The sequence below is a fragment of the Heterocephalus glaber genome, unplaced genomic scaffold (assembly GCF_053883595.1).
Source record: "Heterocephalus glaber isolate CG9 unplaced genomic scaffold, H.glaber_assembly_v1.0 deba00001472, whole genome shotgun sequence".
Classification (NCBI taxonomy): domain Eukaryota; kingdom Metazoa; phylum Chordata; class Mammalia; order Rodentia; family Bathyergidae; genus Heterocephalus; species Heterocephalus glaber.
The window spans coordinates 87,946,225-87,969,277 of record NW_028258315.1 but is presented as its reverse complement, the minus strand read 5'-3'; the positions used below and the strand labels follow the sequence as shown (position 1 = coordinate 87,969,277).

Genomic DNA, 23,053 nt, shown 5'->3' with positions numbered 1-23,053 from the left:
CATGCAAATGGCTCCTGAGAGAAACTATATGATTAAAAACAAAAACACAAAACCAAAAAACTGGTTCTCTCTAGCAACTCCCATAATGTTGCAGAAACAGCAGACAGGTACGACTGGAGGAGAGAAGAATCTAGTACTGCTTTGAGCCTTTCATGGTTGTTGATAAACCAAAGCAGATTTTTCCAAAGCGTTTTTTTTTTTTTTGGTACTGGGGATCAAACTTGGGTCCTTGCGTTTGTGCAGCAGGTGGCGAAACCACTGAGCTAAATCCCCAGCCCGAAAGCATTCTTATTTTGGCATATCATACATCTAGGATGGAGCATAGAGTCTAGGTTTAGAGCAAATCTGACTGTTAAAATGTTTTAAAAATCAAAAAGATCCTTCAGCTTGAAAAACTCTCACTGTATTCAAAATTAGCTACCAGCAGGTTCTTTTTCAACTAGTACATATATAAAATAAAGAAAAAATAAGGCAGAGGGAGCAAAACCCCTGCCAATCCTATTCTTTTCTATTAAAGACAATTAAATAACAAGAATACAGTTGGGCCAGGGATTTAGCTTGGGCCGGGGATTTAGCTCAGTGGTTCTGCCGCCTGCCTTGCAAGCAGAAAGTCCCGAGTTCAATCCCCGGTACCAAAAAAAAAAAAAAAAAAAAAAAGGAATAGTTATACCAGGGCTCTGTGATGAAATATGAAGACACAGATAATGCAGTGCCTGCTGTCAAAGAGTTTTAGAAAGCTAACTGGGAAGATATTTTTCTTAAATGCAGAGAAAATGAAATATATGTTTAGAAAACAAGGCTAATAGCAGGAAAAATGTCACATGACAGAAGAATATTATCAAATCATAAGAGTTCTAGAGGGTCAGAAAATTAAAGCTAGAGGGGCTGGGGATTTAGCTCAGTGGAACCACACCTGCCTGGCAAGCACAAGGTCCAGAGTTCGATCTCCATTACCAGAAAAAAAAAAAAGCTGGAATAGCTAAGGGAGGTTTTGAAGATGGGGCATTTGGCACAGAGGAGGCAATAAACACTGCAGAAGGAAGAACTGAGATTTGAGTTGGTACCTGGAGGATGGGGAGATAAAGATGGGGAAAGGAAAAAAAAATTTCTGGGAAGGTAGGACCACCATGGCCCAGTGGATGGCCATAAATCACCTGAAGGTACTTGTGTTTAGGAAATCTTTATGCAGGGAAGGGGAGGTGGATACATGTGGTATAAAAATATGCTGAATGTTAAAAAAATATTTTACTACAGTAAAATACACATTGCCATAATCCCCCTTAAAATGCTCTCCTTCCCTCATTTAGAATGCACTTATCCCACTGTTCTTGCAGCTTTCTGAATCAGTTCTGAAAGTCCCTTTTTGAAGGCTGGGGATTTAGCTTAGCAGCATAGCACCTGCTTGGCAAATGGGAGGTCCTGAGTTCGATCCCCAGCACACACACACACACACACACAAAGTCCCTTTTTGTGTCTTTAGTTGTATTTCTGCGGCTGCTTGATGTACTTAATGGATTCAAAACATTTACTGTTGATGGTCCTTTTGACTTTGGGGAAGAGGGCCAGGGATTTAGCTCAGTGGCACTGCGCCTGCCTGGCAAGCACAAGGTCCTGAGTTCAATTCCCAGTACCTGGGGGAAAAAAAAGAAAAGACTTAGGGGAAGACCCAGAGGTCATATGCTGCCACATCTGGTGAATAAGGTGGATAAGGTCACACTGTGATATTTCTATGAGCCTATCTTTCAGTTGGATGGCACTGGGTAGCAGCATTCACCATATTTTTTTTTATTATACCTCATAAAGACACTCTGAAAGAGTACTTCCAGAACTGCTTCAGAAAGTTCCAAACATGATGGGATAAATTTCTTCAAAGATCAGGGTAGAGTTTTGAGGCACATTAATGGGAATGCATCTTTTACTATAATGATTTTTATTTAAATGCACACTTTGTATGACCAGCCCTTATATGACCAATGTGATGTCTCCCAGATTTAAATGCCTTTCACTCCTCCTAGATCTCGTTCTCTTCCAGGCCTGACTAACATGCAGTTTCTTGGCTGTGTCCAAACAAAGCCTGAATGGCCATTTCGGGAATGCCAGAGGTGACACTTCACTAATTAGCAGAAAGATGGGCTAAGGACCCTTCAAAAAAGGGAAGCATCCTTTCAACTCCATGATTCTCTGAGAGGCAGTGAATGTCAGAGGATGGACTCCGGATTTAGCTTCTAAACCTTGGAGGGTCACTGTAATGGAAAAGTTTTTGGAGGAAAGTTTGTTGTCAAAAATATACATGATGCTGCCGCCTGCCTCGCAAGCGCAAGGTCCTGAGTTTGATCCTCGGTACCAAAAAAATATATACACACATACATACACACACACACACACACACACACACACACACACACACGCTACAAGGCATGGGTTTTCTCCCTCTCCTCCCATACAATGTTGACTGAAAAACAAGTTTCCAGCTGAGGGTGCAACTCAGGGGCAGAACACGGGCTTAGCATGACTAAGTTTCTAGGTTTCATCCCCAGCACTCAACAACCAACCAAAAAACCAGTTTCCATATAAAAGACCCTGCCTTGTGACAGCATGCAACTAGTCTTACTTCACCATTTTTTTCCATCTTTGAGACTCAGGAGTCTTTATTTCTAACACATTGCCTCAGTGTCAGACATCTGTTTTCGCCCACGGACAGAGGTCCTGAGTGTGAGATTTCTAGGACAATGAAATACACATAAAACCAGGCCTCTACAGAGACTTTCTGATTGAAACTGATGTGTTCTTTGAGGTGCACCACTAACATGCAAACACGGACCCTTACAGGTGCCAGGTGTAGAGAACTATTCTTCCTTCTTGTTTTGAGCCATTTCCCCCACTGCGTGGTCTGTGGTTGCAGGTTCTTCTGAATTTCTGATTCTGAGTCACAAAGAGAGTGCTCATATAGCATTCTCTTAGAGTTGTGAAATTACTCAGAGGAAAGAAAATGTGAGGCGACTCAAATGACTGCTGGATTTTAGTTTACCTTTTTTGCTAATTTCAAGTCTTCTATCAGGTCTTCTTCTCCTTGAGAAAGCTCAAAGATTGCCTGCAAGAAAAGGAATATTTATTGAACTCTCCCTTGAGTGCTGATTCTAGCACTAAAAGCTCCAAGTATTTATTTTTGTATTTTTTTTTCCTTTTTGAGACAGTCTTGCTCTGTAGTTCAGGCTGGCCTTGAACTCACTATGTAGCCCAGGCTGATCTTGAAGTTGTGATCCTCATGCCTCAGGCCCCTGAGCGCTGGGATTATAGGTGTGTGCCACCATGGCTGGCTCCAAATCTTTAAGCACTTAAAAAGTATTCCCAACAAGTTAAATTAACCTGAAGCAAATCTCTCAGCTAAAAGCTTCAAAGGAAAGATACTGTAAACTTTCTGCATAATAGGCTTCTGGGTTTGTGGGAGAAAGGGCTTCCACATGATTCTAAGCCAGCAAGGCATTTTTCATGTTACAGATCTTTCACGAAGCTGAACAAGAGGGAACTACGTTAGGTAAAATAATTACAGTCTGAGCCATGGATTCTGCATCTTGTTATGAGTGGCAATCCTAAGAAATGATTCAGGGTCTGTTCTTAGTCATGGACCTCACAGTATTATTAATAGGCCATCACAGTTTGCCTCCCTTCTACTCCTTTCTACAGAAGATGATTCTCAGCAGAAAGCTTTATTCCTATCATCCATTTGTCTTCAGGCTGGGATTGCAGAAAGAAGCCAACATTTTATCACTCTAAATAAAACCTGGTGAAGTTAATTCATTCTAAAGCACTTCTCAGGCCCACCAAGTGTAATAAATAAAATTATAGGAGCTGGCTGTGTGCAAGAGTATGTAAACAGACCAGTCTAATTCTGCTATATTAAAAGCCACCATAATTTAAATGTAAGATGCACAGAATGCTCTTCCCTTATCTGGGAATCTAAATTCTTGGCAAACATTGTATTACTAAAGGATTAGAAGTTTGTGATACAGCCTGGGGACGAGGGCATTTTTTTTCAGACTAGAGAGAAGTGCATGGGTTTCAGGCAGTCCTCCACCTGGGGCTGGGGGGTGGGAGGTCAATGAGCTGTGTTCTGCAGCAAAGCAGATGCAGGCAGACACTGGGCCAGAGGGCAGTGCCTGCCACCTCTCTGAGGCCCAGGAAAGCCCCAGGTCACGGCCTTTTGGCACTCTATTTTATCTTTTTATTTCAAAATAATTACAGATTCACATGAAAAGTTACAAAACTAGTACAGAGGGGTCCTGTGCAACCAACACTCAGCTGCCCCTGAGTGTTTTCTCAAAACCAGGAAATGGATTGGCTCAAAATACTGAGCTGGCCTTTACGTGTATCTTCCTCAGATTTCCTTGACCATCTGTTTTATTAGAGCTCATTTACCTGTCTCACCCCAGGAGATGACAACCATAGACACATAGTAGGAAATACGCCATGGGCTTTCGGACAGGATAGCGTCAGGTTCAGATCCTGATTCTGTAACTTACCAGGCTGTGACCTTGTGCTCACCATGCCTTAATAAATTTCTCATCTACAGAATCCATCCTTCCTTCCTCTTGCTACCTCCTTCCCTTCCTTCCTTTTGGTTTTACTGTCAAACTGTACAAGCTGTATATTTACACTGTTAACACTTGGGAAAATACAGAGAAGCATAAAGAAGACTCTGAGGATACAGGAATAACAAACTCAGTTTCTCCTATGCTCTCACAGCAGATCCATTCTGATACCTAATTCGTGGTGCTTTCCTTACACACCATGAAAGCAATCAGTTCTGCAGTGGTCACCATCTGGGTGTCCCAATTCAATTCTGACACCATCTACTTAGAGGCAGCATCAGATTCTACAAGTTGGGGGCTCAGTTCCCAAGACTACAGCCCCTTTTAGATGCCAATAAAAAGTTCCAGGATGTCCTACCTGTGTTTCTGCTCAATGAGTTATAAATTAGGGTTCTCATGATCACCTCTTTAGGATTCATTGGGATTGACTGATCATCCTAACGAGGATTATTTGAAAACAAGGCAACACTTATGCTTAATGGTTTATTTCACAAAGCATAGAATTTTACAAAGGATACCTATAAATACCAGAGAAAGAGAGGAACAGGGTAAGATCTAGGAGGGGCATGGTGCTTCCATACTCTATCCAGGTACACCACTCTCCAAGAACCTCAGCTATCCAGAAGCTCTGCAAGCCTTGTCTTTTCAGGTTTTTTTTTTTCCTTTTCCAGGACCAGGGATTGAACTCAGGACTTTGTGCTTGCAAGGCAGGCTCAGCGCCACTGAGCTAAATCCCCAAGCTATCTTTTTAGGTTTTTATGGAGGCATCATTCCATTGGCATGGATGATTATATCACTGGCTGGTGTCATCAATTTAACCTTCAGATCTTCCTCATTCTCCAGAAGTTAGGGACTGTGGCTGGAAAAATCTCATCCTTCTAAACCTGCCTCGGTCTTCCTGGGTGACCAGGCCCCATCATGATGCTATGAGGGGCTGGCAGCCATCAGTCAACTCACTAGGTAGCACACGAAACATCACTTTGAGGATATGAAGAGCTGTATGCCAGGAAATAGGGGCCAAGGCCGATATATTATTTCACAATATCACATTAGCCATGATTAAGATTGTCCCATATGTCTTCACTGAATTTTTTTCGAGGCATTTCTTATTTTTAAAGGTTTTATTCATTCATTGAATAGATAATACATTCACAAGGCACAAAGTTTATAGTGTATAAATGGGCATATGGTAAAAGCTTTCCATCTCCTCTCCTCCTTCCAGACACCCATGGAGGCAGCACTGTTGCCAGTTTCTTGGATATCCTTCCAGCACACATGCACACAGATTTTACTATTTTTATATACATGGGAGCACACTTTATGACCTATGTCGTGCCATTCTTTATCCACTTAGCCAAACGTACATGTCAGTTCTTCTTCATATGTTTCCACAGCTGCATGGTACTTCAGGTATTTAAACCACTTCCTAATAACAGACGTACAGTCTCTTTCTAAATTAATATTATTTTAAACGCTACTGTGATGAGAAATCTTACACATGTATTTTTTCACTTGTGTACAAGTAAGCTTGGCAGATAGGCTCCTAGAAGAGAACTACTTAGTCAAGGAATCTAGAAAAATTTCAAATACTCTTTTTGCCAAACTCAGGTTCTCCATAATAGAGACTGCAAGGACGTCATTAGAAGATGCCCATATGAAGTGCTTGGCCCACCCTGGCACACAATAAACTCTCCATAAAGGGTGATACCATCATAGCCATTTCGGGTTACTGATACAGAAAACTTGCAAGGAATGAAATTAACTGGCCTCCGCAAAAAGGAAGTATTCCACAAAGTCAAACCAAAGTTCTATAATTTTGGACTATTTTAAAATATTTTCGAACTTGCCATCAAAATATAACTAAAATGCCTGTTTCTGTGAACCTCAGAATTCTATACAGACACTTGGTTTCAACATCCTGTACATTCAGATACTCACACCAGTTTCTTTTTACAGGGAAGCTGCACCTACCCTGCTGGCTGCTGGTGCTAGCTTCCTTCCACCCATGTGTCTTCATACAATGGCACAAAGAAGGGATCTGGAAACCAAAGCACAGACCTCGAAGGCTCTGGCCTGCTTTGCAGCTTTGGGCCAGACACACAACCAGCTCCATGGGTCATGAGCCTACCTCCTGACGTTTGATTTCCTTGGCTGTAAGCATCTGATTGACGCACACATCGAAGGTCTCACTCCACAGCTTGCTGTCTCTCCGCTTTGTGCTTGAGGAGGTGGCATTTCTGGACCAGGGTCGGGGCCCAAGGATGTCAGGGCGGCTCTCACTTCGGAAGCTAATGGACCGCTGAATAATGAGAAAAACAAACTATGGCTGACAGAACATAAATCACATGTTCACAAGAGCGAGAGGACACGGTCACCAGCCACTGTCGTGAGTCTATAGGCTGAAGGAGACTGGATGAGGGCGACTTTCACACATGTGCTGGGAGCACCCATTCTGTGTCACCTGGACGCCAAGCACACCACAGCACAAGAGCACAGCAGGCCCAACTTCAATAAGACAGCTCCAATAAGCCATGAGCTTGCCTTGCTTCTGGGGGACATCTCCCCCATTCTGAAGGACACGGGAGAACAATGTGTAGTAGATGGCCATTAAAAAACAACAACACTGGGCCGGAGATTTAGCTCAGTGGCACAGTGCCTGCCTGGCAAGCACAAGGTCCTGAGTTTGATCCCTGGTACCAAGGGGGGGCGGCGTGGAAAGTAATACTGGGCCAGTATGCCTACACTCCTTCTAAGAACAGGGCCCAACTCTCCTTGAGTCGCCAATTTTACACAGTTTGGGAGGACTCCTTCAGATCTGACCAATCAGAGTGTTCCACCGGGCTGAGCACTGAGTCCCTGCAACTTGCTACATGGTTTATAAGAGAAAAGGTGGAAGAGTCTGTATTCCTCTGGGAGTGTGAGTTCAGGAGCTAACCGAGAAGGAGCTTCTTGTAACAACTCTCCCTGGTCACACAGAAGAATCTGTTTGCCATAGGAAAGAAGGGGCTGCACAGAAGGAAGGACAGAGAGGCTGACTGATGGAGGGATGAAAGGAATAAGCTTAATCAACACTGCTTGAGGCCCCGGATTCCACTGTGCCTGAAGCCAGGAAAAGCCACCCTTACGCAGTTAAGTTACACTGGCTAATACAATTTACAGTTACATAGGCTAATACCTATTTACACTGAGCTTAGCTGGGGTGCTATCAACTCAAGAAGTCCTGACTAATACACATACTAAATGCTATCTTGGCAGGAAATGATGTTTGTATGTTTGATGTAGTTATTTCCCAAAGTGGCCTCCGCTGACTTAGGGATGGTCGAAATGCCCAAAGGGCACCCTTGTGGCTGAAATAGGCCACCACAGTGCTTTCTCATGACAGACACAAATCACCAGGAAGGAAGGAAGATAAATGCATCCTCTTTAGTCTTTACTCTAGACGGTTTCAACACATTGGAAACTTTGCCAAAGCAATGAGGCATCACTGTGCCCCAAAACCACATTCTTATTTAACAAGTGTCCCCTGCCACTGCTTCCTGTGGCCTTCAGTATGAAGTTCCAACTTCTCAGCCTGGCACGGAGGCCCCTTGCAATGTGACCACAGGTTACATATTTGGGATCACAACTTGCCCCTTGCCCATGAGCCCCTATTCTTCAGCCCTCCTAGGCTACCTGCCAGCCCCGAAACATGCCACGCTTCGCCATCCCTCTGGGCTTCCTCCAAGCAATCTTCTCTTTCTGGAAGGTGTTCCTTACATTTTATAGCTGCTTAACTCCTAACTCTCCTCAGAATCTAACTCAAACACTACCTCCCCAGGAAGGCTTCGCTCGTGTCCCCCCTTTCCCCTCTCCCATAGCAATGTGATGTACCTCTGATAAAGTGGTGATCACATTTTGCTAACTTACTGGTCACTTGTTCTAAATCATAAACTTCTCAGGACAGAAACTGATCTTGTATGTGATATATGAGCTGGCATCACTAAGACATTCTAAGATAGCTCCCAATTATTTTGCAGTTCAATAATAAAATTCAAGAAAGCAGAGGATTTATTTTGAGATAGGGTATTACTATATTGCCTAGGTTAGCTCCAAACTCCTGGGCTCAAGTTATCCTCCTGTCTTAGCCTCCCAAGGAGCTGGGAACACAGGTGCCTACCACTCTGCCCAACTAGGACAATATTTTTAAGAGAGCTGATCAATATAAGGACATTGTTAAAGAAGTTATAATTACCTGCCTGATGGAATCCTATCTAGCCATTAAGACAATTCTGAGATAATTTAATGCTGAAAATCCCTTCTATGCAAATTAAAATAAAATCAGGATTAAAATCTGTATATGAACACTATATAATTATGTAAAAAGTACATGTGAGCTGGGTGTGGTGTTGCATGCCTGTAATACCAGCATGCAGGAGGCTGAAGCAGGAGGATCACTAAGTTCGAGGCCACCCTGGGTTTCATAGTGAGTTTAAGACCAGCCTGGACTACATGGCAAGGCCCTGTCTCAAAAAACAAAACAAACTTCAAAAAACCAAATCAAAACAAAAAGTACATGTGAGCAAAGATATAAAGCAAACACCATAAAATTCTCTTGTTCTTTATGTGACATTATAAATGATTTGTCCTACTTTATAATTTTTATGACCTAAGAAAAATGAATAAATGAAAAACATAAGAAATTTCCAAGGGGCTTTGGGGAAACACCAGAGCCCCTTGGATACAGGAAGCTGGAAGCTAGCTCTGTTTCCAAGTAGCAACAAAAGCTCCTTGGGCTGGCACAGGCAATCTGTCAGCTCCTGGGCTCACCAATGAGCTTGAAGCCCCTGGACCAGCCCTGAGCAGGAGATCAAAAAAGAAGTTGTAGAAAATATACAATTTGCTAATGGTATCTTGTAAATCCTTATGATCTCTTAAAAACAGTCCATAATAAACAATAACCACACTAAATGAATGTAGATCCCCTGCACTCAGAATCAATTAGCCACAGTTGTAAAAGGTCAAAACAGGCACAGTGAGTCATCAAGAAACTCCTTTTGCGGTTCTGATGGGAGCCAGGGCTGGGGAGAACTGAAGAACAGAAAGAAAGGAAGATGTACTAAAAAGAAAATTCAAAGTGAAACACAGTTTCCACTTTCACTTCAGAGAATCAGCCTCCCACTTTTCTACTTCAGAAGCTGACCAAATTCAGACTTTTCCCACCACTTTGAAATGTAATTTATGCTAAATTTAAAATTTCAGAGATTACAGAAGTATATATTGAGTAAAAATCCCCCTATTCCTCAACTCTGCTCTAGAAGCAATTGCTGTTAAGTTTCTTCTAGATCTGTCTGAACTTTTTCCAATATATGCACATTGATTTAATCAACTTCCAATTGATGGACATTAAAATCATTTCCAGTGTCCAGCTATTACAAAAAGTGCTTCAGTGGACATCCTTTGTGTATTTGTGTTGGTATTTCTATGAGGCAGATCCATCCATTCAATAGAGTTCCCTAGTCTAAAAAGTATCCACTTTAATTTTATTTGTTATTTTATTTTGGTGCTGAGGATTGAACCCAGGGCCTGCTGGATAGTAGGCAAGTGCACTATCACTGAGCTATGTGCTATCAAATTGGCCTTCAAACAGGCTGTTCAACTACATATTTCCCATATGGGTATAGGATAATACACTTTACTCACACTCTTATTAACACAGTATTATTATCAATCTGATAGGCAAAACTACTATACTTGAATTTCAGTTTCATGTTTTGTTTTGGGGTTTTTTTGGTACCGGGGATTGAACTCGGGACCTTGTGCTTACGAGGCAGGTGGCAGAACCACTGAGCTAAATCCCCGGCCCTCAGTTTCACGTTTTGAATGTAAAGATCGAGCAAGCCAGGTGTGGTGGTGGCACATGCCTGTAATGCCAGGACTTGGGAGGCTGGAGCAGGAGGATGACTGAGTTTGAGGCCAGCATGGGGTACATAGTGAGTTCAAGGCCAGCCTGGGCTACATGGTGAGGCCCTGTCTCAAAAAACAAAACAAATACATGCACACACAAAGATTGAGCATAAAGTACTTTCATGTATTATTGAAACATTTCCCAGAGGGTTGGAGATTTTCTTTTGTTGCACCTGAAGGAAAATGAGAGAGGTGAGCTATACTATTTATGCTATTGTAGGTATACTTCATCATTAAAAGTTCTTCATTTTGGGTTTTCTTAGTGATTACTGGCCTCAAGAGACTACAGTGACTATCACTGAAGGTCGATGATGTTCTCCCCTATGCTTAGAGTCCTAGTTCAATCTCTCCAATTCTCATATCCTGAAAGATAGGAGATGTTCTTATTTTACCAGTGAGGGAGGATAAGGAATTTGCCTAAATAAGGATCTAAAATAAGATTTGTCTTCAAAGCCTGGGTATTGGGGAGCTGTACCTGCTGATTCCATGCAAATCAGGCATGGGGGGAAGGTTTCAATGAAATGTGATCTAGCTTCTACTCTCCAGGAAATCAAATCTGGATAAAGAGAGGGAATGTCTTTGTTCAGTTTTAGGAGTAATCACTGTAATGATTTAGATCTAAAATGTTCCTTAAAAGTCTCACATGTTCAGAGGTGAGGCTCTCAGAAGGGGACTGGATCATGAGGGTCTTAATCTCATCAATCATTAATGAGTTCCCAGTTGAATGGGCTATTAAAGAGGGGGACCCCAGTTGAAGGTGGTGAATCACTGGTGCCTTTGGAGGGTGTATCTCTCCCTCTGGCTCTTTTCCTGGTCTCTGCTTCTAGCCACCACAAAGTGAGCACTTTTCTGTGCCATGATGTTTTTGTCTTGGAGCCAGCCAATCATGGACTAAAACCTCTGAAACTGTAAGCCAAAATACATTCTTCCTCTTTTAAACTGTGAATGTCAGATATTTTGTCTCAGTGACAGAAAGATGACTAATCTAATGACTGATCTTTTAACAATCAAGCTACAGATTATACCTTGAGTTAAGCTGAATTACAACATTTTATTTTTTCCGTTCTACACTCAGAAGGGAGGAGGATATTGAAAGGAAGAATCTGAAAGAGAGCCAGGCATGGTGGTGCATGCCTGTAATCCAAGCACTTGGGAGGCTAGGTCAGGAGAATCACCATGAGTTTGAGGCCACCTTTGGGTACATAATGAGTTCAAGGACAGTGTGAACTGTATAGTGAGACCATGTCTCAAAAAACCCAAAACCAAAAAAACCCAACCCCCAGCAAAACTAAAAAAGAGGAATAAGAAGAGCTAGTTAGGTGTGTGGTCAGCAGCTGGCTGGCCCTGGGGAAAAGGAGCAGCTGCTGCCTCATCATGGGACCACCCCAGGGAAAAGGTCAGGTGTTCACAACAGCACTGACCACATACCATGAGCTACACTCTAAGGAGCCATTGATATGGCTGGACACAACCATATGTGAGGATGGAGCAAGAACTCGTGGGTTTGGTAGAAGAAACCCCCCAAGGAAATGGATGTCTCTTGAGAGAGGAGGCCACCACAACACTTCTCCAGTGTCCTTGCCACTGCCCGGATATCCGCCTTTAGTTTTCTCAATTTGCATAACGTGCTGTGTGATCTCATTCATAGGTTGGTCTGCCTCTGACAGGTCCACTTCCTCCTAATAGAAAGCTATCCCCTTGCAGGTAGGTGTTACGGTTTATATGGCTCTTTTCCCAAATCCTTCTGCATTCATAGATGGGGCTTTTGGGAAGTGACTGCATCATGGGGGCATGATACTGTGATGGCGGCATTATCGGCATTATCACTAACTGTGACCTTGGGAGGTGAAGGCCGGTGGGAGGAGGCAGGTCACCAGGGTATAGCCGGGAAGGGCCTATCTCCCTTTCCGCTCCCTTGGTCTCTCTCTGCTTCCTGCCACCACGCCATGAGCTGTTTCTCCTCTGCAATGCCCACTGCCATGCCATCCTGCCTTGGAGCCCAACTATAGATTGAAAAGCCTGTGGGCTGGGGATTTAGCTCAGTGGTGCCGCTGCCTGCCTTGCAAGCACAAGGTCCCAAGTTCGATCCCCAGCACCAAAAAAAAAAAAAAACCCTTTACAAACTGTGAGTCAAAATAAACCTTTCCACCTTTAAGTTGTGTGTGTTGGGTATTGCGTCCCAGTGACAAGAAAGTAAGACAGTAGGGACGTCTACTACTCTGTTCAGTGATGGATTTGTCAGCACCTGGCACAGGGGAGGGCCTTGAAACTGGGGCATTATGAACAGACGGTATGCTGCTATGTACTGGGCACTGAGGGGAACTTGAGAACCCTATTTACCCAAGAGATAAGGATTCTCACTCCCACCTTACAGATGTGGAAACTTGAGGCTCAGAGAAAGTAAAACTTTGCAAAGGTCATGCAGCTAATGAATAGTGCTTTAGAATTTAAACCTAGGAGGCCAAGAAGGAACTCAAAATGACAATTCAGGCCTGCCTGAGGGTGGTGTGGTACATGCACCAGAATGGATGAGTTCCATGCTACTTTTCAGTCTATGGCAGTTGTTCAGTCTTGCTGTCACTAACATTCTGAACTAAAAACTCTTTATTGTGAAGGGCTGTCCTGTGCATTGTAGGATGTTTAGCAATGTAATTTGTCTCTAACCACTAGATGCCAATAGCTCCCCCACCCCAGCTGTGCCAAACAAAACATCTCCAGACACTGCCAAATCTCCCCTGGGCTGAGAAACAGTGGCCCACAGTAACTAGGGGGATTTGTCTTGATGTGAGGGACCTGCCCTTGGAAGAAACCACATAAAAACAGAACACGTACACAGACATCCCTGGGTGCAGGAATTCTGGGACTGAAATGAAAAATGTGCCAGCATAAGCAGGAGTTTCCATGAGGCAGTTCAGCATAGCAAACGAGTGAAAACCCAAAGCTCATAACAATGGCCATGAGAAACAGATAATAGAGATTTAGGAAATGGGTGCTGCATGTGCCTAAGCTGGGGATGTGGGAAAGATGCTGCAGGTGCCAGGGGACTGTCTGTCGGTGGAAAAGGTGGCTCCGTTACACATGTCAGAGGAAGTGTAAACCCAGCGGGTAGACACAGTGGGAAAGACCTGATTTGTTAACGCTGCCTGTTCAGTGGGGTGCTCCCATCCTTTTCCAAAAACAGTTGGTCTTCACAGCCAAAAATAACGTGCTCTGAGAGAGAGAGAGAGTTCAGGCCAGGGTTACCATCCTGACTTCATTGCTATTTGGTAGCAGATGGTCTATTATTAAACAGATTGGAAGATAAGATGAGTCTGTACGAGACACGTCCCTACGTAGCTGCCGCAGTGAGTTAAACCAAAACGTACAATGATCATGGCCAGGGCCAGAAAACATTCTCCCACAACATCCTCCGAGAGAGTCTTGTACAAGGCTTGTGTAGAGCAATTAGCTTAAGTAACCCTTCCTTGCTGTGTGGCCGGGTTACGTTTGACCCTCATGCTAATCCTCAAGAGAGCTGATGGCAAGTTCTTCCTCTTTAAATAGATGAGAATTTCAAGAACCAGAGGATTACATGACTGGCACAAGCTAAGTGCTGGAAGGAGAACTGAGTACAGTTGTTTAACCCCCAAACACAAATCCTGATTATGCACAAAGGCTTTAGCATAAAACAAGCTTCAATTCAACGCAATGGCTGAAGGACTTGGAAAGCCCATCTCTCTGGATCTCAGTTTCCTCCTCTGTAAAAGGGGCTTGATAATAAGCACATTGCAGTGAGAACTGGATACAATAAAGCGTGTCAAGGGCCTAATCAAATGCCTGGCACGCAGTTGGTACAGATGGTTGTTAACAATCACCGTTACACCACTGATTGCACTTGTCTGAATACAGTAGTCCTCACTTATCCACAGACACATTTTAAGAGTCCCCATGGACAACTGAAACTATAGATAGTACTGAATCCAATATACACTATTTTTTTCTAGATATACATACCTATGATAAAGGTGAATTTATGAATTAGGCATAGGAAGATATTAATAGTACTAACAACTAGAATGATTATAGATTGTAATAAAAGTTCTTTAAAACTGTATTTCTGGAGTTTTCCATGTAATATTTTCAGATTACAGTTCATTGTGGGTAACTTAAACCGTGGAAAGCCAAAAACCATGGATAAAGGGAGGCTGTCTGCATTCATCATTAGCAAACAGCAGACACCTGTCTGAACTTTCCATAATGAAGAGCTTCATGAAAAATCAAAATCAGCTGACAAATACATAAGACCTTGAACAGTAAGTTAGAAGTGACACTATAAACATAAAATCACATATCCAGAAACTGGTTCAGATTAATGCCCACTGAAGACACAGTAAATGGGCGCCCAGTCAATTTATAATCCATAAATGTCAAATCCCAAAAGACCCAGCAAAAAGAGAAACCTTTCTGTAGTTCAGAGATATTCTGAGTAGAATGAATGAAAACCTGAAAACAATATTTGGGTAGGTGTGTAGAAAACATTGTACAATCTGCTTAGGGCTAAACAAAAATTAGGAAGCCTTCTGGGGGCCTGGGGTAGACATCCTCAGTCACTTTCATTGGCACCATAAAAATGGCTCTTGTCTGCAAATATTAATGGCAAAATATTCCATGAGCTGGAAACGCTGACTCTCTCTGGCCCAGGAGGTGAACTAAGGGAAAGCTGCAAGGTGAGATGCTTCAGCTCCAAAGCTGGTAGCTATTTTAGACTCTGGCAGGCTTTCTTATCCATTGTTTACTTTTTGTGAGAAGCCTACCTGAAAAGAAGAAGCCAAGTGTGCTGCAGAATCCCAGTTCCACGGTGAGCAGCTATGTCCTCTGGGCATGTGTTTAAGGTGCTCCCTCTAAAGTGGTGTGGAGCCTACCATGCAGACTTTTGGAGGAGATGATATAAGGTCATGTTCATAAAGTACTCTGGGGGACAGGGATGTAGCTCAGTGGTTCCGCCACCTGCCTCGCAAGTTCAAGGACCCGAGTTTGATCCCCGGTACCAAAAAAAAATCCCCAAAACCCCCCCCAAAAACCCTAAAGTACTCTGTTCAGAATGTGACTCATTATAGTACTCAACTAATGAGAGTTACTATTATTAAATAAAAAATGACAAGCTTTAAATTACAAGTCAACTATTTACAATGACTTACTATTACTCCAGGAATAGTAAAGAACAGCAAGGACTTGGGCATTCTTCTTGATGCTGAACACAGATCACTTCTCTGTGGTACCTTTACCTCCTAGACAGCAAAGTAGTCTGGTTTCTGTTTGTTTTCCCCAATGCGCATGGATGCACCCATGTACACACATTAACTCCAAGCTCATCTCCATATGTGCCAAGTAACTAGGGGCCAAAGACTTGTTAGTTATGGGAAGTTTGTAACATCAGTCCATGGGACTAAATTGGCGGTCACTAAAGGAGAAAATAATGGTTGCCAGACATGAAATTAAGCACATAGGCTTGGGTGATCTACTAATTTCTTAACTGAGAGGGCACCAGTCTTCTCACTCCTTTCTCAAACATGAAATGTCCTTTCTCTCCTTCATCCATATCATCTCCGGGCCATCCTTGCCAGGAAGCCTTCTTTGATGCCCCCACCACCAAGCCCTTCCTAAGCGCTCTCTCTCTCTCCAGTATACTTTATCATATAAGAATCAAATCTTATTCACTGTTATCTGGATGCAAAGATAATAGTTATTTTTTAAATTCAACTACATTGTACTAGAAATATATAATGGAAAGAAATCAACCATTTTAGCCCATTTATTCATGCACTATTCATCTGTAATTCTTATGTGATAGGGAAGAAAGGAGAACACAAAACAGAAAACAAAGAAGTGTAAACCTTTTATTGTATTTCCAAGAGATAATTATTAGTGAGAACTTAATTTCCTGTTTTCCCCCATGCATATGCTAATATGGGTGGGTATGATTAACTGAGAAACAGTATAGTAGTTTTGAACTTCCCCTTTTTTTCATTGCTAATATCTCTTAGGTAATTACTACCAAGTAGATCTTACAGTTTTCTAGAGTAGGCTTGTCTCCTTTTTCATAATCCCCACCAAGTCTAGAGCAGAATAAACAACACAGTAGATACAAAGAATATTACGAACAGTAATTTATCATCTATTTATGCTGCATCTAGGTTGAATAATTTCCATATCTAAGGGCCAGGGATGAAGCACTGAGAAGATATAGTTTCCAGAAACCTTTCTTTAGCTCAGCAATTCTCCCTGGAGGGGCTCAGGAACACATGTAGTATTGCATTAGGTGACGGCGGAGGCAGGGTCCATCACTAGACAGGTGATCTGCAGCGAGCCCCTGGAGAGAGCCCGTGGGTGGCAATGGTCAGCTTCTCTAATAATAGTAGGTATCAATTTTTGAGCAAATTCTAAGTAATGTGTTGTATTAGGCACAGAGATAAAGTAAGAAACAATCTTGTCCTGCATTGAAACCCAAGGGCCCTTGGGAAAGAGCTATCTTTTGAACTGTGGCAGAAGAGGAGAAAACTGGCTCTGGGAGTAGATGAAGGAGGTGAGAACAGAGAAGTAATTCTCACCAAAACAGACACACATTCAGAATAGAAGACTAGCTATCTCAAACGTCTCTTAGGGTTCACACCCTTACCAGAATTCCACTTCTAGAAGAATAATGGAAGAGAAAGACAGACAAGACTTGTGATCAGGATGCTTAAAACAATGTTAACTATGAAGTTAAAAGAAGAGGGAATAATTTCAATTTTCATTAATAGAAGAGTGGTTAAATAACCTGGTACAAACTTCTGATAAAATACTCTACGAACCCATTCAACCTTCTGGTAAGAGAGTCTATCAACCCATTAAGAACCAGGCACATGAAAAACATTTAATGACATGAAAAAGTCTTATATTGTTAGGTTATTCTATTAAGACAAAAGCAAGTTAAAAGTAGTATACACCGTACATACAATTAAAATTTTGTTTTAAAAATATGTATGCAAGTGCATAGTAAAAGACTGCCTGAGTATGTATTAAAAGCTTTTTTGGTAACTGGTAGGAGGGAAGTGTTTACAAGTGATTTTTACTTTCTTTTCTGTGCTTCACTACATTTTTTTTCATTTTTTATGATGTTATATAATCAGAAAAGAAAGCACAAAAGAAGGTACTTTTTAAAAAACAGGACAAATGCTTTCCAAAGGCATTCAGCCCAGTTACTTAACAATACACAAATATTCATAATCTAAATATCCACTAATGGTCCAGTTATGTAAAATAAATCATCCCAATACACTGGAATAATACACAATTATCCATAAAGATATTTTCTAAGAATGACGGTGATACCATACTTTCCACCCTATATAAAAACTTACCATCCAGCTAAATGACAAAGGGAAGATTAGAATAGTTGGAACAAAACATACTAAACCGAAAGAAAGGGAAGGAGAGTAAAGGAGGGAGAAAAAGAGAGAGAAAGAGGGAGGGGAAGGAAAGAGTAAGGAAGGGAAGGAAGAAAAAAAGGAAAGAAAGAATACACTTTAAGGCAAAAAGCAGTAAAAGACATTAAGTAGAGAGATTTATCTTTAATGAAAAGTGCAACACGACCAAAGAAGCTGTAAGCCACAATGGGGACAAAGATGAACATTCTTGCACCCACTGCAGAGCTTGAAAACATGCGAGGCCAAGAAAGATGAGAGACAAGAGTCAGTGATCAAAAACGTCAGTGGTCATCCACCACAGAGGCTTTAACCCCGAAAGGCAGTACATGGCAAGCACAGGAGACCTAAGGCAGGGTAGACTGACAGCAAGGCCAAAAGAGCCTCAGGGCAGGGCATGGCAGGCAAGTCATACCACCACAATACTGGAAGCAAATTATTAAAATACTAACAGGGATTGTTTTGGAGTGCAAGGCTATATGTATTCTTTTCTCTTTCTCCCTTTCTGTATTTTTTCATAATGAGTATTCACTTTCATAACAGAAAGGAAGTTTATGTCTAAAGGCAACAGAGAGCTACATCACAGCATGATGAACACAGCATTCCGTGGTGCATGCTGGACTCAGCTCACAGGTCCAGCGGCTGTGCATCCCGCAGAGCCGGAGAGGTGGGGCTGAGCAAGTGGTGGCCCACCAGGAGCTGCCTTCCCCCACACACCAGAGGAATAAGGGCCAGCTCCTCGCGGCACTGGGCCAGGTTCTCCTCTCCAGCAGGCCAGGGAGGGGATTTATGGGCCCGGAGGGATCCAGACATCTGTGCTTCAGTCTACCAATGGTGCTAACCTTCCTGGCAAGGAGCAGACAGAGTCCCATTCCACAAACGCCGCCTCTGTGCTGAGGCCCAAGCCCCCAGTCCAGACACACTGGGAGGCAAGAGAGAACAAATCCTGTAGTGTCTCGCTGCAAGGACCACTCACATTTGTGACTGGGCTTTTAATCCTTTTGGGGAGAGGCTGCCAGCCCAGATCACTCTCGATATCCTCCTGGGCTAACTGTGGTCTCCTACTGAGCCAGAGGAAGAACCGCTGAGTGTTCCAGTATTGATAAAAGCATAACATTTGAGCCTAAGTCATCTCTTACCCTAAAATTAGAGCAACCCAACCTGAGAGACATCATTGGATATCCAAAGGGATCCATCCATCTCCAAGGTGCCAGGAGGCAGGGAAAAAGCACAATGCAACAGAAAACCAAGCTGCTCAATGACAGCCTCAAGTCATTTTTGGAACAGCACAGGCATAAATACACACATAAGGGGAAGGACAATTGGCAACAGAGAATCATGGGCAGCCCACACTCTCCTCCTCCTCTCCTCCTCTGCTATTAGAAATGGAGGCCTAGAGGAACTGGGAAAGGAGGTGAAGTTGGTTCACGGAGAGCCTTTTTGGAGTCTGCTTGCTTCTAATCCTCCCTGTTCCCCAGACTACATTAGCACCCTCTGCCTGTCTAGCTGGTAAGGGCCACAGTAAAGTCAGAAGGCAAGTTGGAAACAATGCTGTAGAACTTTGATTGCATGCCAAACTTACAGGAAGCTATCTAGGGGCAAGCTGACACTCCCCAGGCTTCGAGGATCATGTTCAAACATGCTGTATATAGCCTCAGGGGCATTTTTCTATTTAAAATTCTTTTTGTATCGATATACATCACCATTATGAATAACTTGTCTATTTCTGCAGATTGTTTCTGTCCCAAATGCATAACCTGGACTTAAATATTTATCATGATATTAAAAATGTAAGCAGAAAAATTATTTTGGTAAAAAAAAACAACCCAAACAAACCAAAAAAGCCTCTTTGAAAACCAATTTCCACATATCAGTCCCTCACTTGGGTCTGGTTTTCTCATCCTTGCTTGGTCTCAGTCTGAGGGATTTCAGATATGGCTTGATTTCTTTGTGTCTCTAGGTCAATGCCAATTTTGAAGGTGATCAAATATCTCCCACAGTGTTTCCTGTGCAAGATCCCCAGGCACAGAAGAAAAGAAATGAAGATTGTCTGGGAAGCCAAAAGAAAGACTGAAGCATGAGGACGGAGGATATTAAAGCAATGTACGGTCAGGGCTGGGCTGCAGTGGGAGACCCAGATGGTGCTATTCCCAGGAGCACAAACTCAAAAGGCCACCAACCAGGCAAGGCAATGACAGTGAATAAGGGGACAAGTGCTAGCAGGACAAGTGGGAGAGTGAGGGACGTATACAGGGGACAGCTGGCTGGCCACTCAGGTCCAGCTCATTACTGTCATGTGGGAACCTAGGCCCAGCACTGCCATGAATCGACCAGAAGGCAATTTTATCTAGAACAGAGTAACATGAAGGCAGGAAGAAGAGCATGTTGCATAAGGAGGGAGAAACTGCCAGCCATGTGGGAGTCCCATAATCATGGAAAGAAATAGCTATGATGTAAACCCGAATGACAGCCACTAGCAAGGAGGGCAAAGGGACTAAGTAGACTAAGGAATAGAGCTAAAGAATTTATAAAAAGCAGAACTCAGTGAAAGACCAGATGAGCAGGACTCGGGGGGTGATGAATCTTCCAGGGGAAGCCTGCAGTGAACGGTTCAGAGGATGAAGGACTGGAAGGACTGGCCAGGAGGGAGGCAGGAAAACACATCCTTCTCCACTAGCTTTGCAGGGCTGCATCTGTCTCCCCAAGATGAGTATATTTTCTTTCTTCTCTGTTCCCCCACAAGAGATCAGGCGATAGCCAGGGGCCCAAGGGCCCAGGCACTGAGAGAAACAGAGTCAAACCTATAGCTAATTGAGTGCTGAGGTATTCAAGCAGGAGCAAGTGCTCGCTGAGTTAATGAGGAACGGGCAGGGAAGGGGAAGAGAACTGCTGAGGGACGGCACCTGCAGGAAAGTGCTGGGCCCCCTGGGGCTTCTGTGCAGTCATGGTCTGTGGACCAAACGTGAGAAAGCAGAGATAGAAAGTGCTGAGCAAGAACTGCAAACCCTTCTGAAGTTGGAGATTTTCACTGTACAGGGTAAGAGCTGGGTTCTTGTCCACAATTTTCTTAAAGATTCAGAAAGCAGAGATAAAAATATTGCCATGCAAAAGTACTCATGGCAAATGAGAAAAAGCAGACTCTACCATACTGAATGCTCCTTGTCATGGCATGAGTGTTGTGGGCTTCAGTCTTAATCTCAATTTTTATTTTAAAAGAAAACGTATTAGATTTTTTGATAAAAGCCATTCTTTCCAGGCTAAGATGGTATCTCACTGTAGTTTCAATGTGCATTTCTCTAGTGGCTAATAATGTTAAGCATTTCTTTATGTACTTTTGGCCATTTGTACTCCTTCTTCTGGAAGTGTCTATTCATTTTGGTTGCCCCCTCCTTTTTTTTTGGTAACGGGGATTGGACTTGGGACCTCGCACTTGCGAGGCAGGCAGCGGAACCACTGAACTAAATCCCCAGCCCTGGTTGCCCCTTTTTTGATGTTAAGTGGAATAAGCCAGACACACAAGCTCAAATATCACATGGTTTCTCTTATATGAGAAACAAAAATCATATATAAGTATGCAAAAAAAGAGCAAAATAGAAGTGAGATTAAATAGGAAGTATGGAGAAGTTCAATTACTTCCCCAAATTACATTCTCTGTTATTTCAAAAATATTTTAATATATATGCTAATTTGTTTCATTTATATTACTAATTTAACTTAGGTAATTGAAAAGAAAGTTACTTACTTGTTCCTTTTTTTGTAAAAGTTTTTTTGGTTTATGTCTTGTACTGAGTAACTACTTTGAAGATAATGATATAGTGTACTAACTTGCTTATTCACTTATTTTGTTAAGAAAATTTTCACAAAATAAAAGATAAACTTCATTAGGACTTTAAGAACTACCAAAAACACTTATTAACTAAGAAATTACTACAGTAGCCAGTATTTATTAACCTACTAATTCGTAAAGTATATATGGCTAATTAAGGGCCATCATTTTAATGCATTATCTCATGTATCGTCACAATGATTCCACAAAGGAGCTAGTGATACTGTGATAAATTTACTCTTAAGGAATAAAAGCAAGATGTGGAGATGTTAAATCACCAGCCCAAGGCGACGGTCTTTGATCAAGAGAGCTGAGGTACTAGAGCTGGTCAGAGCCAGAACCCTTTCGGCAAAGAGTCAGATAAACAAATATTTTTGGCTTTATGGGAAATATGGTCTGTGTCACAACTGCTCAATTCTGCCACTGTGGTGCAAAAGCAGCCAAAGACAATATATAAACAGAGGGTAAGGCTGTATTCCAATACAATTTTACTTAGGATAGTGAAATTTGAATTTCATATGGTTTACAGAAATCAAGAAATTTCTTTTCATCCTACCCCCTACACGTTGACAACAGTGAGGACCAATCTTAGCTCTTGGGCCATAAAAAACCAGGCGGCAGGGGCTGGGAGTGTGGCTCGGTGGTAGAGGTAGACCGTGGGGTCCTGGGTTTAATCCCCAGCACGGCAAAAACACCCCCCCCCCCAAAAAAACAAAACAGGTGGCAGGTCAGATTCTTCCACACACTGCCGTTTGCTGCTCCAGGTTGCAGCTACCAGCCTCGGCTATCAGCTAGCTCATATCATCTGCTGGTTTCCTCAGGGGCCCATACATATTTTGAGACAAGGCATGTAAGGACAAATCTGGATGGGGCACACAACCTAGGAACACGACTATGAGGAGAAAACCAATAGAAATTGCTCCAACTCTGCCTGACCCAAGGGGTCGACTTAAACACATTTTTCTTCTTTTCAGCCTCCCTTGCACTCTTCTGTTGAAAGACGTATTGATTTAGGTTGATATGAAACCAGAGGAAATTCTGGGTAGGGCAAGGCTGTCCTTTCCCACACAATGCAGTTTTCAGCAAACATCAGCCCACCATACCCTTCTTACCTGCAGGGTTTGGCTGAAGCGCTTTAAAGGAGTAGACTTCACAGGCGGGATGAGGTTAGCTAGTGACGTGACTCTGGAAAGGGGTTTGACCCGTTTATTACTAGGTTCCTGCAGGGTTAAACAAAAAGAGAGAAAGAAAAA

General features: G+C 42.6%; 1 protein-coding gene across 9 annotated transcripts in view; it reads right to left on the bottom strand.

Moving 5' to 3' along the window:
* Positions 1–23,053, bottom strand: part of Arhgef3 (Rho guanine nucleotide exchange factor 3) — a 310,353-nt gene that overhangs the window by 20,991 nt on the left and 266,309 nt on the right. For all 9 annotated transcript variants that reach the window (XM_087181501.1, XM_013065441.3, XM_087181503.1 and 6 more), the window contains 3 exons: positions 22,913–23,020; positions 6,718–6,888; positions 3,029–3,091 (listed from right to left, as the gene is read on the bottom strand). In XM_087181501.1, the coding sequence (XP_087037627.1) occupies positions 3,029–3,091; positions 6,718–6,888; positions 22,913–23,020 (342 nt within the window). The remainder of the gene's footprint in view (positions 1–3,028; positions 3,092–6,717; positions 6,889–22,912; positions 23,021–23,053) is intronic.